The following is a 17,810-nucleotide window of genomic DNA, read 5'->3' as shown; positions in this document are numbered from 1 at the left end:
CATTTTTTCTACTGAAGCAAATGCCTAGAAATGACAGAGCCCTTTTTTTAGGCACTGTATTCAAATAAAACCAATTTTGCTTCCATTACGGAAAGAAACATTAAGAGATTACTTATTTTCTATCTTGTAGTGTGCGATCAATAATATTTAGTTGATATTAAGTAGATGGAAAGTGACAGGTTGCGGTATATTATTGAAGCCATGACAGGAGATGTACTGACTCAGCCATACTCAAGGTTGGCCCATGTATCAAAAAAAAAAAAAAAAAAAAAAAAAAAAAAAAAAAAAAAAGTTACAATAGAAAAGTAAGGTGTTGGGGAGAACGCACCAGTGGTAGGTGGTTTAGCAGAGGTATAAAAAGCGAAGGATGCATGCTGACAGTTGGTGAACAAATTGAGATAGAAAATAAATGCAATACATAGCCCTGGGGCTATGGAATATGCAGCCAGGTACACACCTATGGAAACATAAGAGGATTGGGATAATATGCAAGTTTCCCTAACTAAAATGAACAGAAAGCACACATATTACTGGATTCAAAATTTCAGAATAAGCACAAGAAGGTAGAATCCTGGAAAAAAAAAAAAAAAAAAAGCACCTGCTAGAAGGACCACAATGTAGCTAATGTTCTCCATGTTTCATAACAGCATCCTCTCAAAGAACAACCCTTCTTATTAATTTGTTCTCTGAGAATACTCTTGATTCTTTTCAAAGCATTCTTGTTTCCACTCCCTCCTTCCAAAGCAGGAATTCCCTCATAATTACCAGGCAAACAGAACAGTCCTCATGCTCAAATGACATACTGCAGGCAACACTCCAAGGAAATGTTAGTTGTCCCTAAGATGGTGACTTCAGGAAACTTCCTTTTTCAATGCTGCCATGCTGCCTGTTTCACCAAATGAAAAAAAAAAAAAAAAAAAAAAAAAAAAAAGAACACACTTTCACTTTAGATTTCTTCTGTACTTTGGAAGCCCTGAAAAAGCCCTTGCTACATCGTTAGCAGCCTCTACAATTTGAGCTAGGAGCCTCAGTAAAGGCATCCCCTCATCTTCAAGGCACAGACCAAGGTCTGCCACTCAGTCTAGAGTTTTAGAAACATTAAGTTTCTAATTTTAAGGGCGTTAAATCTCTCCACTCTAAAATGAGAGCAGTTTTGCACACTAGAAGTCATGAATGCATCATTGTTCATAGTGCCACACTCAGCCTGTCCCTATGTGACAGCTCTGTTTGCGTTCTGTAGCTATGCCAACCCAGCGAGCAGATTTTTTTTTCCTGTTTATGCTGCTTTGTGCGCTCTGGCTGGAGTCGGCTGCCTGACTTTTTAACCAGAGGCAGCTGCCAGTGCAGATGTGCCTGTGAGTACGTGCAACACGTGCTCCGAGCGGGGCTGCAACTTCCTAAAAACTGAACGGGGCAGAGCTCAGTGAGGCAGCCTCGGTACACACCCCACCTTCTGGGGAAAACACTGGTACCACTGAAGTGTGTGAGAGCCAAGATCTCACCCTTTTGAGTCCAATGTCTCCCTCCAAAACCAATCAAACAATCAAAAAGCCTTAAAAAATCAAACGTCTCCTTAGCAGGACGAAGTCAGGAAAGCCTCTTGTCTGCTCCTGTTCCCTGAGCTGCCTCACTGGCTCTGGCTGGGCAGGAATTTCACACTTCATCCTAACCCACAGGCTTTCCGTGGGGTTTGCTACTGTTTTTTGCGAGCGGCCCGCAGCGCAAAGTTTTCCTTGGCGCGACGCGCACGCCCTGGCCCTGCCACAGAGCTCGCCCTGCTGCTCACTACGCAGCGGGGCGCACGTCGGAGGGACCGATTTTCCCAAATCAGGCCGTGCTGTGGGAACGCGACCAATTATTCCCTGAAACGAGGGAAAACGCCAAGCTTTTCCTGTCAGAAAAGCCACTTGGGGGGGGTCTTTGGGGCAGGACGGGGCCATTTTCCCCTCACAGAACACGGGGGGGGGGCAGGGTGGCGGCCAAGCACCTCCCGTGAGGGGGTGGAGGCGGGAGGCGCGGCTCCGCTGTCGCAAAGCGCCGCTCGGCGCGGAGCTTCCGGGCGATGGCGGCCTGAGGGGCGCTGCGAGGCGGCGGGGAGCGGGGCCGGGGAGCGCTGCGAGGGGAGGGGTCCGGACCGGGCCGGGCCTCCCCGCCCCGCCGCCCATGTGGCTGCAGCAGCGGCTGAAGGGGTTGCCGGGGCTGCTGTCGAGCAGCTGGGCGAGGCGGCTGCTGCTGCTGCTGCTGCTCCTCCTCGTCGCCTTCTGGTACCTGGGGGCGCGGCGCGGCGGGCGCCGAGGGGCCGAGCCCCGGGGAGCCGCCGCCCTCTGCCTGCAGGCGGCCACGGGGGCCTGGCGGGGCCAGGCGGAGCGCGGCGATGCGCTGCCGCTGCCGGCCGGCGGGGAGGACGAGGAGGAGGAGGACAACGAGGAAGGCGGAGGGCCGAAAGCGGGCCTGGCGCTGGCCGGGAACGGCTTCCTGCTGCTGGACGTGGCCGCCGGGCGCCTCTGGGTGTGGGCGGCGGGTAACGGCGGCGGCCCGGCGCTGCCCACCGAGTACCCGGCGCTGGTGAGGCTCCGAGCGCTGGGGGGTCGAGGCGAAGCTCGGGCGGCGCAGGCGGCGCTGCGGGACGGCGCCGTGCGGAGGGTGCGCTGCGTGCAGACGGGCCCCGGGCCGAGCGGTGGTCCCGGGGAGTGCGTGACGGTGCGGGAGGAGGTGGTGGCTCACCGCAGCCGGCCGCACCTCTACCTGCAGCGCATCCGCATCGCCAACCCCAGCGACAGGGTGGTCAGCTTCGAGGCGTCGGGCCCGGCTTCCACGCCTGCCTTGGGCAGCCGGTTTGCTACCACCGTGGAGAAGGTGGAGGAGCGGCAGTTCTTGCTCTCCTCCGGTCGCCTGCTGCTGGCCGGGAGCTCCAGGGTGGTTCTCATGGTGGTGGCTGCTAAGAAGCTCGTGAGCCGGGTGCAGGTGGCACCCAAATCCCACTTTGATGAAACTGTGCTCTCCGTGGTGTACACCTCCGAGCCCATCGACGTCTCCAGGCTGGAGGAGACCTTCAGCAAGTTGAGGGAGTCAGCCAAGAAAGAGATGCTGGAGGTGATGCAGATGGGGGTGGAAGATCTTTTCCAGGAGCATCAGCAGACCTGGTCAGACCTGTTCATTTCAGGTAAGGAAAGCGATGCTCAACTTCCAAACAATTACTGTGGGTGAGAGCAGAAAGCTCAGTGACCTGGTTCCTGTAAGGTTGCTAGAGGCCCCATTCTTTTTGACAGGTTTCTTTCAGGAGCCAGAAGAGATGCTGTGGGATAAGAAAACAGTGTTCCAACTTTGGAATGTAGAGTTCTTAAAAAGCAGAGTCATCCTTACTGAATAAATAAAATGATAGAAGGACGTTTCTAATCACAGTTCTGGATGCACTGGCTTTCATGCCCAGCAAGCCAGCTCTAAGTTGGGAATAGAGCTGGCCTCCAGTTACAGGATAAAGGACTGTCTTTAAACTCCTCCATGGAAGATGGGGATTGTCTTGCTGATACTTCAGGGATGCTTTTTCTTGACATAAAATTTTCATGGCCCTGCATAAAAGAGTAGCTGCCCAAGTGATGTAGGGCTTGGTATTTTACAGCTGGTAAAAAAAAAATAGATGGTCCTTTGACAGACGATTCTTGCAGAATCACGGTAACAGCTCTGCAGGGCATCTGTAGATATATCACAGTAGCTTTGCCGTCAGTGCAAGCTTGGCTTTCCGTCTCAAAGCAGAAAGAACAGCCAAAAAAATACAAGGGGGTGTTTCACTGAAGTTTTCTTTGATAATAAAGAACATCTGTATATTGAACAACATCATGTAGCATGCGCATTTGAACTTTCTTTCTCCTAGTTAATGTCATTCATGTGTGGTCCTCTGACTCTTGGTTGTTGTCATTTATTACAGGCATTGAAATGAGAAAGATCACAGATTCACATACACCATCGAGTGAAACTGTTAACATGACCCTCTACTATATGCTGTCCAGCATGCCAGCTCCTCTGCTAGATCCAGTCATTAGCAGTGAGGACAGAGAAAAAATGGAAGCCAGCTTGAACTATGCTGACCATTGCTTCAGTGGCCATGCAACCATGCACGCAGAGAACCTGTGGCCAGCAAAGCTGACCAGTGTCCCCCAGATCCTGCAGCTCTCGGACCTGTGGAAGCTAACTCTCCAGAAACGGGGATGTAAGGGTCTCGTGGCAGCTGGGGTCCATGGACTTATGCAGGGCATGGTGCTGAGTTTTGGAGGTCTGCAGTTCACTGAAAACCATCTTCAGTTTCAGGCTGACCCAGATGTGCTTCATAACAGCTATTCCTTACGTGGGATCCATTACAACAAGGATCTGATTAACCTCGCTGTTCTGCTGGATGCTGAAGGAAAGCCCTTCTTGCATGTGTCTGTGAAATTCCAAGACAAGCCAGTTAGACTCTATGCGTGTGAGGCAGGCTGTATGAATGAGCCGGTGGAGTTGACCTCAGAGGCACGAGGTCATACGTTCCCTGTCATGGTGACTCAGCCCATCACACCACTGCTTTATATATCGACAGATTTGGTCCATTTGCAGGACCTGAGACACACACTCCATCTAAAAGCTATTCTGGCTCATGAGGAACACATGGCCAAGCAATACCCGGGCTTACCCTTCCTGTTCTGGTTCAGCGTGGCCTCCTTGATCACACTGTTTCACCTGTTTCTGTTCAAGCTCATCTACAATGAATATTGTGGGCCAGGAGCCAAGCCACTGTTCAGGAGTAAGGTGTAAGGCTGCTACTTCTGGCTACTCTCTTCTGAATGTCACCAGTCTATTCTTGTCAACTGTGCCTAGGGAGGTTCTCTCTGGGAGGCTTTTCAGTCTCTCTTAGAACAAGTGATCTGTGACCTCTTCTTGCAAGAAGTAGGGTTAGGGCAGGGATTGGAGCAGTAGGGCTCACAAATATTAAAAAAGATAAATTAATTGTCAGTCCTGAAACATTCATAAGGTTGCAGATTAAGGCAGATGCAACTTTTCTGTCATTTTTCCACACACTGGTGTAGGACATAGCCTGTGTTTAAGCAAACAGTTGCAGCTGTGTCCCTCGAGAATGTTTCTTAAGCTGTATGGGAATGCTTTTGAGAGCGCTGCTACGCATCTCTTTTACTGCTGTGTGGGATACGTGCACACTTGTCTGCCTGGTTTGAATGTGTGTCCTGACACGTGAGAACACAAATGCAAACTAGTGTTCTTAGGTCACGGTGCTGAAAAAAAACCTGTTGGGACTACTGGTTAATGTTTATGCAGACACTGTAATCCTCCATCATGCCACATCACCAACATCATTTTGGGAAAGTGTGCTAGTGTGGCTTTGAGAAAAGCACTGAGTGCATTTACTGCGAGTTGGAGGTTCTGACTTCACGCATCTCTCAATTTGGTGCAAAAGATTTAAAGTGCTTGTTTTGAGGAGCCTAGAAAACTTGGTTGCTAGTAAAAATTTAGTACAGAACAGACACTAGACAAGCAGTTTCTGCTCCCAGTACTGGTCCTTTCTGGTCATGCATTGATACAGAGCAGAAATGAAGAAGAAGACTAGGTTTGTTATGTGAGCAGGCAATCTTGTTCAGAGGGATCTTTCTTTAGGGTTGGACAGCTAACTCTGGCTTTTTTTTTTTTTAAGACATAGTTAAATAGAGCTGTCAGAGGAAAAGTTCAGGGTTTGGAATGCCCTGTTTATCCAAATCATAAAAGCAAATAAAATTTTGCCTAAGGCTGGGCAAAAAGTGCTGGGTGATGGTCAGTGCTTAAGTGGTGTCTAGGATGAGCTGGCCATTTTCCTGTCAGCTCACTGGCTTTGTAATGTTGAGCACCGCAAACCAGGCCTGATCCCAGCAGGTCTGAATACCTGTTATCCATTGAAAGAATGAGATGGAAGGTGCTTGTGGGTAGACAAACTAACCTAGGAAGAGGTAGAAAAGATGTATATCAAAGGCAACTGAAGTTGCAAGCCTATGTTGATGAAACTTTAGTGCAAAAGGAAGTGGTAAGGAAGTAATTTGAATTACTGTGTGTACAGCTGCATCCTGAAATGTTCCCTTGAAATTATAAAATTTTGTCCTTTTTTTCACTGCTATCTGGTTGCCTTTGTCATTTACAAGTTTTGCCTTCTGCCTTTTACAAAATAACTTGTTAACCATGACTACAGGTAACCGTCCCTGAAATTATTTTCTGAAATTGTAAGAAAGTTCATAGCTGCATGCCAGGGCTGACTTAACTCTTTATTCTTCCTTCTTGGAATTGCAAAAAGCCTTGCAGTGTACAGCAAGCTATTCTGCTGCCTGGTTTTAATTAAAATGAAGATGTTGCAGAATTCAATTTCAAAATCAGGGATGAAGTGGAAGCCAGCTGAAGCTCAAAATCTCCACAGCAGTAAGCAAGATTAATGGTGTTGAAATAGCACCTTGTTTTATTAATTGAATGGGAATATCCCAGTGTCTGAGTGAACTTAGTCCTGCTTTCAGCCTCCATTTGCACAACACATCTGACAATTTTGCAGCTGAGAACAAGGACTTTTTGAAAGCAACAATCCTTTTGTGCCTTGTTAAGAAAGGAATCTGAAACTTGGAACATGTGGTTATTCAAGAGTTTATCCCAGAAGCTTGTATAACAGATGTTTCTTTTTCCTTGTAAGCTGTTGTGTTCCCTAAGAGTAATCCATTTGGTGAAAATACTTGAAGATATACCGAATCCTTTGATATTTTGATTTTTTTTTTTTTTAATCCCACAGGAAAATAAAGAATGATGATTCCCATCAGAGAGTTAACTTAACTAGAAAACTTCAGTGTAACTTCCTTTCTGGTATACGTTTTTTAATTTATTGCTTGGGGGGGTTGGGGGAGAATGTTATTAATTTTGCCTCCAGTTCAGTAACAAGTCAGTCAATTGAACTGTAGATATCTAAGTGCAGGTAACATTTTTCAGCCTTTATGATTGTAGAGTGCAAAATCAGTTTAAGGAAATTGTTTTCTGGACTTACACTTGGAAATGCTAATTCGCAGGTTTCCTATTCTGAGCATATTGAGACTTTGTGCATTGATTTGTTTTGGCTATGGGGGGAGACATCTCACTTTCTAGTGATTTAAAGGTTGTTTGGTTTTCAAATACCAAAGCTGTTGTTTCTAAATAAATACCTTTTAGTCTACCTGATCACTAAAGTGTGTTTTTTGTTTGTGTTTTGATTTGTTACCTCTTTTCCTTTCTCTTGGCCCAGTTAGAACAAGCAGAGCCTTATGTTAACACCTCTGTCCAATGTCAGCTACAGAAGTGTTTGGATATAAAAAAAATACAGCGTAAAAATCAATATATAAACATGGCTAAGCAGGAAACATTTTTGAAGTCAGAAGCTGGAAGGTAACACTGTTACATCTTGAAACATGCAGGCCAAGTTTAACTTTTAAGAACACACAAAGATAGACCCATAGAAAACCAAGCAACAGACTTAATGGCCATCCAGTGAGAAATGAATATAGCACATATGGTGCTCCCAGTGAAAAGCTGGGGCAGGATTTAACTTCAGATTTTTAAATAGGTTACTGTCTAGTCTCAGATGAAAAACCTCCCTCAGAAAAGTAGATTTTTATATCTGTTAGTTGTGTGCAGACTGTTCCAATTACTAATTGGTCTAGCATGTTTACTACCCTACAAGGGAACAGATTAAAAGAAGTGAAGCAACAGCGTACATAAGTAACTGTATATCAAGTATATATTTAACACATACATTAGCTATTATGCTTTAACAGAACATACCAGAAGTTCCTGGGCTCTCTCTTCCTGAAGTCCCAGTAACTGTTGAGTTTCTGTGAAGTAACTGGCATGGAGATAAGAGCTTCTAGGGAGCTGTTTCAAAGCCATATGGTATCAGCTGGAGGATGAGGTTTCTGATGTACTGCTGCCAACAGTATGATGTCCACTGAGTCCAGGAAAGATACTTCAACCTATTTAGACTAGGCCTGCAAAAGATGGATAAGCAGTTGTTACATAAAGCAGGAATGGAACAACCACAACAAAAAAGGTTTGAGGGAGTTTTACATTAAAACTACTATCATTCTTATTAACCTCCCTACCATGTAATAAAACAACTGTTTTGGAATACCTTTACAATGACGAAAAGGAACAGAAAGACAAAATGGGGTTTTTCTTTCTCTCTAATATGTAAGATAGCAGGTTACTTAAGAAATGATTGCAGAAATGCTTAAACTACTTAACACAACTCCATGTTTAAAACCATACCCACAAAACAGGAAAATTGAGATAGCGACTGAACATCCAAAATTCATACTTTTTAATTAGTATTCAGTGAAAAGAGTGGAAATATGGGATACAGAAAGCCACATGGAAGTTAAAACTGGAAAGTACAGTACATTGTTTCATGGGTAAGTTCAGATGTTACAAAGATAGCCAACTAATTCCTGATTTATTATTTATTTTTTTTAGAATCTCATTTCTATGCTTGTCAATCCTGATTTTTATTTTTGTCACATAATAAATACAAGATGCCAGAACAGAGTTTGGTTGATTCCATTGAAATTCAGAATGCAGCTTTCTCAAGCACTATTGTTTGGGTAGGATAATACATTCCTGAGAGTCAGACAAAACAGCAAAGCATTATACATGTGTATTTCTGCCTTCCCCATGTGTGCTCCAGGCACCTTTCATCCAAATCAGTACCTATTGCTGAATGAAAGTTATGAAAATCACGCATTTTGCTGCTTGTTAACATTAACATTAAATAATAGGTTCATTTCAGCTTTTTGGAAACCTTTAGTTTTGTCTATATGTAGAGAAAAAAAATCCAACTGTGGTTATTGAACTGACATTAAATATTTGTTTCTCTTCCAATAAGTTTGCCCTTTACACAGGCTTATGGGATAGAGATGTAACATATTTTCAGGTGAAGTGTAGCTGGTTGTAACTGTGACAGATAATGGAAAATTCTCCTTGTAGAAGGAAGAAAGTGATAAATGTTGATGTCAAGTCATAGATCTCAAAAGTCCGGTAATGAATTTACAACACAGTAAGTATTTCTTTTGTGGCAGCTCCTCTAAATGCCTCCTCTTACTAGTTTGTCCTTTTGGTGAAAATAGGTGGTTTACCCTCTTTTCATTGACAAGTTCACATGGCATTCTAACACAGGTCAACATGTGGATTGGTGATATGAAAATGCTCGTTTGTGATGCTATGGAATCCTTGTCCTCTTCCAGGGAAGTGCTACCAATCTATCAGTTAAAGGAAAATAGGAAAGAAATGACGTCTGGCTTACCATGCACCAGTTTGTTTCTCTGTCATCATGGACTGATGCTTCTTTGTGTTCCTTGTAACAACTTCCTGGTGTGCCCTAGATACCCCCGAGAGGCCTCCAGAGGGCAGTAGATTACAGTAAGTGGCCCTGGGATGCCTCTTAGGGTGCAGCAAGAGGCTCCTAGGGCACCTGAGAATGCACTGGAGGGCCCTGGGAGCCCTTGAAGGAGCACTGGGAGGCCTCTAGGTCTCTCTAGAGTGCTCTGTGTAGAACCCCCTCCCTGGGCCCTCCATTGTATTCTCGGGTGCCCTAGGAGCCTCCTATCGCACCCCCGAGGCCTCCCAGAGACCCTTACTGTAATCTGCTGCCACCTGGAGGCCTCTCAGGGCTCTCTAGCATGCTCTAGGGCACGCTCAAGTCCTCTCCGGGCCCGACAGTGTGCTCTAGGGCCAGCTAGATGCCTTGCAAGGCTCTCCAGGGTCCACTAGGGTGCTGTATTGGCTTTCCAGTGCTCACTGAATGCCTCATGAATTTCCAGTCCACTCAAAAGCCTGTGCTTGTCTACCAGGGCCTCCCAATGTGCTCTAGCTATCGCTGAAAGCCTCACAGTGGCCCCTAGTGTCCTTCAGGATGTCCTAGAGGCTTACCAGTGCAGCCTTGAGTCTTGTTGTGGCCCTGCAGTACACTCTAGTGTCCCCTGGAGGCCTCCCAGGGCCTTCCAGTGCCTTCTATCACTTTCCAAAAGCCTCCCAGTTTGCTCTAGGGTGCCGTATAGGAATCTCAGCCCCTCCTGGCACTCTAGAGAACACTACAGGCCTCCCAGTGCTCCTTAGACCTACAAGGGACTCCCAGTGCAGTCTAGAACCGTCTGGATCACAGCCAGGTCTCTGCTGTTGTGCCCTAAGTCCCTCTGGAGGCCTTGTAGGTCTCTCCAGTGTGCTCTAACACCCCCTAGAGACGCAGGGCTCTCCAGTGAGTTCTAGCACCCCCTTGGAGGCTCCCAGTGCAGACTACAGGCCTCCCATGGCCCTCCAGCCTGCTCTAGAGCCTTTGCAGGTCTGCAGCTGCCCCCCCAGTGTACTCAAACTCCTCCTGAAATCCTCCCAGTGTCCCTGGGTGTGCACTGAGATCCCCTGGAGACCCCGAAGGGCTCTCCATTGCACTCTAGAGACCACTAGAGGCTTTATAATGCACCCTAGAGGTTTGCAGGTCCTACCCCTTTTTATCTAGTGCCCCCTGGAAAGCTGTAGGCACCCCCACTCCCTCCACCCCAACCTTGTGTGCTCTAGAGCCCCCTGGAGCACTTGTGGGGCTCTACAGTGTGTCAGTGTGCTCTCGAGTTCCGTAGAAGATTCCAAGGGCACTCTAGAGGCATTCCAGCCCCCCCCCCCAGTGCATTCTGTGTCACCCTAGAGGTCTCCTAGTGCACCTTAGAGGTTACCCAGTGCTCTCTAGTATACTCTACAGTATGCTAGAAGTCTCCTAGGGACACCCAATGTGTTTAGAGTCACCTAAGGGCCTGGCAGGGCTCTCCACTGTCCTCTAGGGTTCCATGAATGCCTCCCAGTTCACACAAGAGGCCTCCAGTGGCCCTCCTGTCTGCCCTGGAGCTTCTGCATATCTATCAGGGCTCCTCAGGACATTTTAGCTCCCTCTGAAAGCCTCCCAGTTACCCACAGTGTCCTCTAGGATGCCTTAGCAGCCCCCCAGTGCAGTCTTGAGGCCTCCTGTGGCCCTCCAGTACTCTAGAACCTTTAGGAGGCCTTGCAGCATACACTAGCACCCTCTGAAGGCCTCTTTAGTGCTCTCTAGGGTAATCTACAGCCATCCCACTGTGCCCCTTGATATGCTCTAGGGGCACCTAGAGGCCTCCCAACCCTCCCAGTGCAGTCCAGTAGCCCCTGGATACCTTCTGAGGCCTCCCAGTGGACTCTACCACTTCCCAAAGGCCTTCCAGGCCCCACGTGTAGTTCTAGGATGCCCATGAGGAATTCCAGGGCTCCCAGTTGCACTCTAGTGAGCATTAGAGGCTTCCCAGTGCACACTAGAATCTGCAAGGGCCTCCTAGAGTAGTAGTATAGTATTTCCTGGAAGGTGCCCAGGGCACCCCAGTACATTCTAATGCCCTTTGGAGACCTTGCAGTGCTCTCACATCCCCTAGAAGCCTTCCAGAGCTCTCTAGAGGCCTCCCAGGGCCTCCCAGTAAAATCTTTTGTGCCCTAGCTATCTCCAAGTTCACCCTAGAAACCTCCCAGTGCTCACCAGTGCACCCTAGAGAGATCTAGAGGCCTCCCAGTGCACACTAGAGGACTTCCAGGGCCCTTGTAAGACCTTTCAGAGCTCTCCAGTGTGCTCTAGCACCCATTAGAACCTTTCCAGGGCACTCTAGAGACCTCCTACGGTCCCCAGTGCCCTCTAGTATCCCCTCCAAAGTGCTTACAGTTCGTTTCATTGAAGAAGTATGACACGCTAAAACACATGCAACTTGGTCTAGGAAAGAAAACACAGGTTTTCCAGTTAGTTCAATGTGGTAGTTGCTATTCAGTCACAAAAGAAAAATCAGAATAAAATAAAATATCAAGTAATCACATAATCATACAATAATTGAGCCCGGAAGGGGCCTCAGGAGATCATTCAATACAACCCCACTGACGTGTCTGAATATATCACTGCCTGAAATGTCAGATAGTGTTATTGCATCAAGAGTTAGAATAATTCATTTAACATTTTCCTTCTAGAAACACCTTTGTGATGAAATTTCAAGGCAATGGGAAAGCAAACAGCTGCTACAGATTACATGTAATTTAGCTGAATTTTTTTTAAACCAAAGTTGTATGTTTAGCCTGGATTCAAGGTCCATCTAAACATTGTTCCTGTTTTTTCTTTTTCTTTTGTTTGATTTTTTCTTAAGCATTTGTGCATATAAAAAATTATCCCACAGTTACACAAGTTTTCCATTAGTATCAGCATAACACCGCATTTTAAGTCATATGCTAGAGATAAATGGTAACATATAAAATAGCTTGCAAAGCAGAGCCTGCAGCATAAAGCCAACCTGCATCATGCTTGGAATTCTCTTTGCCGTGTTGACTCTGGCAGCTGCAGGTCTGTACTCAATTTCAGTATTAGTTCTAAGGGAATAATGAATTAAAATCTAATAGCAACTTTCCCTTTCTTGGTGGGGGGATGGGACGGGATACTAGACATTCTGCAACAAAGCAGTATAGGTTTTAATTAAAAAGGTTTTCTGAAAACAGCAACTAGGTGCTACGCTGTTCTTTTCATATTGCAGGAACTCAATTAGGATTACTGCTCTCATACGACAACAAATTAAAAGCTGATTTACATAGCTTGAATATGCTGAAATACAGTTAATTCACATCAAATTGCTTTGCATTCGTTAGGAGCTGCATCTCAATTGACTCTCGAGAATTTGGTTAAGCCAACATGATTTGGTTACTGTCAGAAAACACAGATTTTATATAACATCGGTCAGTTTTGACTGATGGCTGTATCTTGACCAGTATCACAACAAATTATAGCCTATATTTGTGCCATGCAATGTTCTGTGCAAACACAGTTATTAAAAACAAAAACAACCTCTCTTACAGATTTTGTTTTTTAAACTTCCTACTTATAAATCACACATCCTATTTTGTATGTCTTCTAGCCCTTGGCTGTGGGGTACCTGCCTATGCACCTGCTGTGAGTAGAGTTGTTGGAGGGGAAAATGCAGTACCGTACAGCTGGCCCTGGCAGGTTAGTCATTTTGTGCTTCCCTGGAACAATTAGAGCTGCGATGCCCTCACACAACATGGCTGAACAAAGCCAGGTCTTTTGTTTCATTTGATCATTGCATCTTATCTGTCATGTCTTAGGTTTTGAATATTACCTTCTAATCAACCTCAGAATTTCCAGTCTATTTAAGAAAGCTCTGAATGTGCCACCTCTTGCTGGTTAGAAAGGCTTTCATGTTCTTGTGTTAGACTAGGGCACTCTGCCATATTTAAGCAAGAAGACTAAAATTCAGTGGAAAGTGCAATACCTACTGGAATGTAGTTGTACATGGTTAACAAATAGCTTTTTGAAGCAAATAAAATGCTCTATTTGGACCAGACTTAGTGAGGGCTTTGGAGAAACAAAACAAAACAAACAAACAAACAAAAAACACATTATAAAAATCAAATTTTTGGATGATAGGGATGGTAGTTTAAAAACTCTCACCATTTTCAACTGGTAAATTGTGTTATGGGTCCAGGAAGAAAGTGCAACAAGAAAAAATGAGCAACCAAAAACTGAAACCTTACTTGATATGTTGATCCTAGGTCTCCCTTCAATATCAATCAAGCGGCAAATGGTATCATACTTGTGGAGGAACCCTCATTGCAACCAACTGGGTATTGACAGCTGCACACTGCATCAGGTAAATCATTGAGTTAGTCTGTACTCAGAAGTAGTGCATGACCAGAGACAGATGAAGCAAAATAGTATTAAGGGCAGTTCTTCCTTTCCCAATTAAGAACTTCATGTTTAATATCCTTTATTATAACTAATAGTCCATAAGAAGGAGCACATTTTTTAATTTTCTTAAAATAAAAGTAGAGGGGAAGAAAAAATCTCATACAATGACCTGAATTATATATCCCTAATTTCCTGTAGATACCTAAAGAATCATTACATTTTCAAGTTGCTATTAAAATTCAGCTATGTTGCCTATTTCTATTATATACGTGGCAGTGAGAGCTACAGAGAAATGACTCAGTCCACTCCCTGAAAAAGTAACCACAAATGGTTTGAATTTCCCAGTTGTTTTCAGAATGCTCTTCATACCATGGGAGAGTAAAACAAATAAATGATCAGATACAAATATGCCCCTTCATCATCAAAATTGTCTCCATGGAGCCAACCCCATTGTGGTTTGGTAGTATATGTCCTTGAATACATATAATAACGAATACATTACATGTTGGTTATTGTAACACTAGGTTGTAGAAAACATCATCATATGAAATAAGGACTGGCTGCATGTTATTATCATTAATTTTGTATATTATGTGTGTCCTGCAGCTGTTTACCAGTGAAGATGCTTATGAACAAATACTATCATTTTGTCAAAAAGGCACTCCAAATTGTTTATTACATTGGGAATACCATCTGTATCCTGTGAAAATTGGAAGCATATTCATTTGATAATGAATCCTAAAGCAGGAGTCGACAGGATGGCTTGGAGATTAAATGAGTATTAAGCCCATCATACAATGCCTTGTCCTTAGTAAATAAGTCAGACATTGGCTCAGCTCCAGCCAAATCATGCGTGTGATGTGAGACTACAGTCTTAAGATAATCAGTCTTAACAGTCTTACTGATAATAACCTTACTGATATCTCAGGTGGATAAGATGCAGATGACTAAGCAGCAAGCTGGTAACTGCATAACTGTTAGTCCTTTTCTTGTCCAGTTCTACCTTGCAATATCGGGTACTTCTTGGAAAATATAACTTAGCAGAAGAGGAAGCAGGATCTGTCACAGCTTATCCAGAAAAATTTGTTGTCCATGAGAGATGGAATTCATACAATGTTGCAAATGGGTAAGTTTCTGGAAAGTATTTTTTCACATACTAGATGGAAGACAAAAATCAAATCGACTGAATCCCACCTACCCTGAGCTGTAGCAGCCAAATGGATGTTTAGAATCTCCTGTTACAGCTTACAATGGTATTTCTAAATGTTTTCTCATAGAGGAGAGCTGAGACTCCACTATGTACCATTCCCCCGCAAGAGAAGAGAAAGAACTGGCAGTATTAATTTATTATTGACTAATTGCATTTTTGGCTGCCATTGTGCATGTTTATGTTTATGAGATACTGTTGTTCTATGCAATAATTTCTTTCATACAGTGAAAGGGAATGAATTGATCAATCAATTTAAACAACACTTTGAAGTTCTCATATGAATAGCATAAACACAGAGAAATACTGATAAATGGAATGAATACATTTGTTGATGAAGGACTCCTATGCATTCCTGCAGGACGAGTACATTAGCAAAGCAACTGCCTCACTTTCTGAGTGCTTAGAGTTAGTCCTCACACATGTGCCTGTTTTTGGTGAAGAGAACTATAAAAGTTCAGAAAACTGCCAAGTAGCAAAGCGGACAGTTTTGTAGGGAAGTCTTCCAGTGTGTGGATTTCCCTACCACTTTAAGGATGGAGGAATCTTTACTGTTCACACAGTGGCCTCCTCGCATCTCTTTTAAATAGGTGAAGTGTTGAACAACAGCTACGTATTTGTGCTGCTATGTCTTAACTATTTGCAATCCTCTTCACCCCTTGCCTTCCCCATTCTCATATATGTGCATATGACCACAGGTACGACATTGCTTTGATCAAACTCACTAAACACGTCACCCTGAGTGATAAAATTCAGCTGGCCTGCCTCCCTGCTGCAGGAAACGTCCTGTCATCCAACACCGCCTGCTATGTGACAGGATGGGGAAGACTGCAGAGTAAGTACTTGGAGATTTAGAAAACTGAAACAAAATCTTTCTGTACTGCCATCTCCTTTGGAATTGACTGGAAAAAGGTGGGTTAGTGGTGCTGAAGATCCCCTTGACACCAAGCTGATCAGGCCCCACTTCACTCACACACTGACTTTTCCCTGCATTTATTTTGCTTGTAATTGAGATAGTAATGCACTAGAGGGCCCTATACTCGGCTTTCAGAAACTATTCTAATAAGCATTAATAGCGTGAATTTGCTAATCCTAATATGCCTTGCTGAATAACTGAAAAGGCAAATAAGGGAGCAGAAAGAACGTAAAGAAAAATCTCAGAGACTTCAGCAGAAGTGTCAGCTCGACTCAAGAGGCAATTCCTAGAAAGAGAAGTAAATTGCAAACTTCCAAAGAACAGCCCTGTATTTCTCTAACAAAGAAGTATTTTTAACTCATTAGTAAATTACAGCATTTTTTTGGTGAAAGAATGCATATAAGGAATGGAGTATACAGCTCATATGGAGTTTCTTACCTGGAGGAATAGTGTCCATATCCTGAGAGAAACTTATCGATGCACTTTTGTTCTTCCTTCAGTGCTATGGTATCGTGACTCCTTTGTTTCTATCCCCTCACAGCAAACGGAGCTCTTCCAGACAAACTGCAGCAAGGTCTTTTGCTGGTGGTGTCTTATGCAACTTGTTCCAGCCCTTCCTGGTGGGGAAGCACAGTGAAAACCAGCATGGTTTGCGCTGGTGGGGATGGAATCACCTCCAGCTGTAATGTGAGTCCAGAGAATGTCATTCTTTGGGGCTGGTTTTAGACACAAACAGGCCTGATGGGAAGGAAAGCTTAAAACACAAGGAAGAACTACTCACACTATGACTACAATTAACTATTATCCCCCTTCCTCTCAGGGGGACTCTGGTGGCCCACTGAACTGCCAAGGTGCTAATGGCAAATGGGAAGTGCACGGTATTGTCAGCTTTGGCTCTTCTCTTGGCTGCAACTATTATCGGAAACCTTCTGTCTTCACTCGGGTCTCTGCTTACAACAGCTGGATCGAGCAAGTAAGGTTCTATGCATTTCTACGGGGGAATACAGACTCTTAGCTATTGCTAAGGTCATTATTGGAGGACCTGGGGGGAGAAAAGGATGTTTTAAAGACGTGTCTTCTAGAGGAAAAGCACCAGAAAAATTATTCAAGTAACCTCTGATTGACGTTTCTGTTACCTACTCAGGGAACTGTTTCAATTTTAATTCAAATGATACTTTACATACAAGTATCCCGTCTCTGTAGGCAAGCCCTTACCAACACAAAAGCAATTCCCTGAGCAAAAATACATAAACCTCTTTGAAATTAGTTATCCAAATTATTTTCACTTTTAAACAATTCTCTATGTTTAGGAATTCATTTTGCCTTTAGACTACAGATGTATTTATAGTTAGTAAATGATTTATTGTTGTGACTTCAGAAGTGATTACTTACATTTGTATTATGAATAATAATGATTGTAACAATTGCACCCTAGAAGGTAGACCATGCTACTCAAGTCTAGAGCAACAATTTTTTAATATACTATAGACCTTAATTTAAAGAGTGAATGAGGAGCAAAAATCTTGTTTCAGTTGTTCAAATCCTGCATCCTGGAAGCAACATACACTATTCACAAATTCACAAATTGTGATCTGATTTTTGCTTTGTTTTACATTTTTGTAGGCTATGGCAAGCAACTAAGCCAGAGAACTGGATGACACATCAGATCGGTGCCAAGAAGGAGAACAGTTTGAATAAAGACGTAATCATGACACCTTTGATCACAAATAGCTGGGAAATTACTCTTTTAACTCTGTAATAAACACTATTTTTGCAACATGAAAGAAAGACACGTGTCCCTGTCAATTCTTCTTGTGTATTGTCAAGACCAGAGCCTGTATTTAGCGATAATGCTGGAGACGTTTTAAAGCTTTTCCCCTGCCTTGGGCTAGAGCTTGATGCTCATCTGGGGGAAGATGCCAGCCTGCTGTGAA

The 17,810-nt window shown here is 44.2% G+C and overlaps 2 protein-coding genes and 1 long non-coding RNA gene across 6 annotated transcripts in view; 2 read left to right on the top strand and 1 right to left on the bottom strand.

The window, feature by feature from the left end:
• The first annotated feature begins 2,029 nt into the window (after nt 1-2,029).
• On the top strand, nt 2,030-7,200 carry KIAA2013 (KIAA2013 ortholog). The gene is made up of 2 exons (XM_005031701.5): nt 2,030-3,163; nt 3,926-7,200. Exons 1-2 carry the CDS (start codon nt 2,164-2,166, stop codon nt 4,783-4,785), a joined length of 1,860 nt encoding a protein of 619 aa, XP_005031758.4. The 5' UTR covers nt 2,030-2,163; the 3' UTR covers nt 4,786-7,200.
• A 534-nt stretch (nt 7,201-7,734) lies between these two features.
• LOC113839717 (uncharacterized) overlaps nt 7,735-17,810 on the bottom strand; it is a 37,430-nt gene continuing 27,354 nt past the window's right edge. For 2 of the 4 annotated variants that reach the window (XR_005260690.2, XR_011804682.1), the window contains 4 exons: nt 16,315-16,489; nt 13,600-13,706; nt 11,733-11,782; nt 7,735-8,003 (listed from right to left, as the gene is read on the bottom strand). This is a non-coding gene — a long non-coding RNA (uncharacterized lncRNA). Of the gene's footprint in view, nt 8,004-9,146; nt 9,270-11,732; nt 11,783-13,599; nt 13,707-16,314; nt 16,494-17,810 lie in introns of all 4 variants that reach the window. The other 2 variants (XR_011804681.1, XR_011804683.1) reach the window with 2 other exon arrangements.
• Nucleotides 11,936-17,640, top strand: LOC101794015 (chymotrypsin-like elastase family member 2A). The gene is made up of 8 exons (XM_038166784.2): nt 11,936-12,397; nt 12,963-13,051; nt 13,618-13,715; nt 14,751-14,879; nt 15,659-15,795; nt 16,418-16,563; nt 16,697-16,849; nt 17,500-17,640. The coding sequence occupies exons 1-8, from the start codon at nt 12,355-12,357 to the stop codon at nt 17,515-17,517; spliced, it is 813 nt and encodes a 270-aa protein (XP_038022712.1). The 5' UTR covers nt 11,936-12,354; the 3' UTR covers nt 17,518-17,640.

The sequence above is a fragment of the Anas platyrhynchos genome, chromosome 22 (assembly GCF_047663525.1).
Source record: "Anas platyrhynchos isolate ZD024472 breed Pekin duck chromosome 22, IASCAAS_PekinDuck_T2T, whole genome shotgun sequence".
Lineage (NCBI taxonomy): Eukaryota > Metazoa > Chordata > Aves > Anseriformes > Anatidae > Anas > Anas platyrhynchos.
The sequence above is the reverse complement of the archived record's forward strand: the minus strand, read 5'-3'. Positions and strand labels throughout refer to the sequence as shown.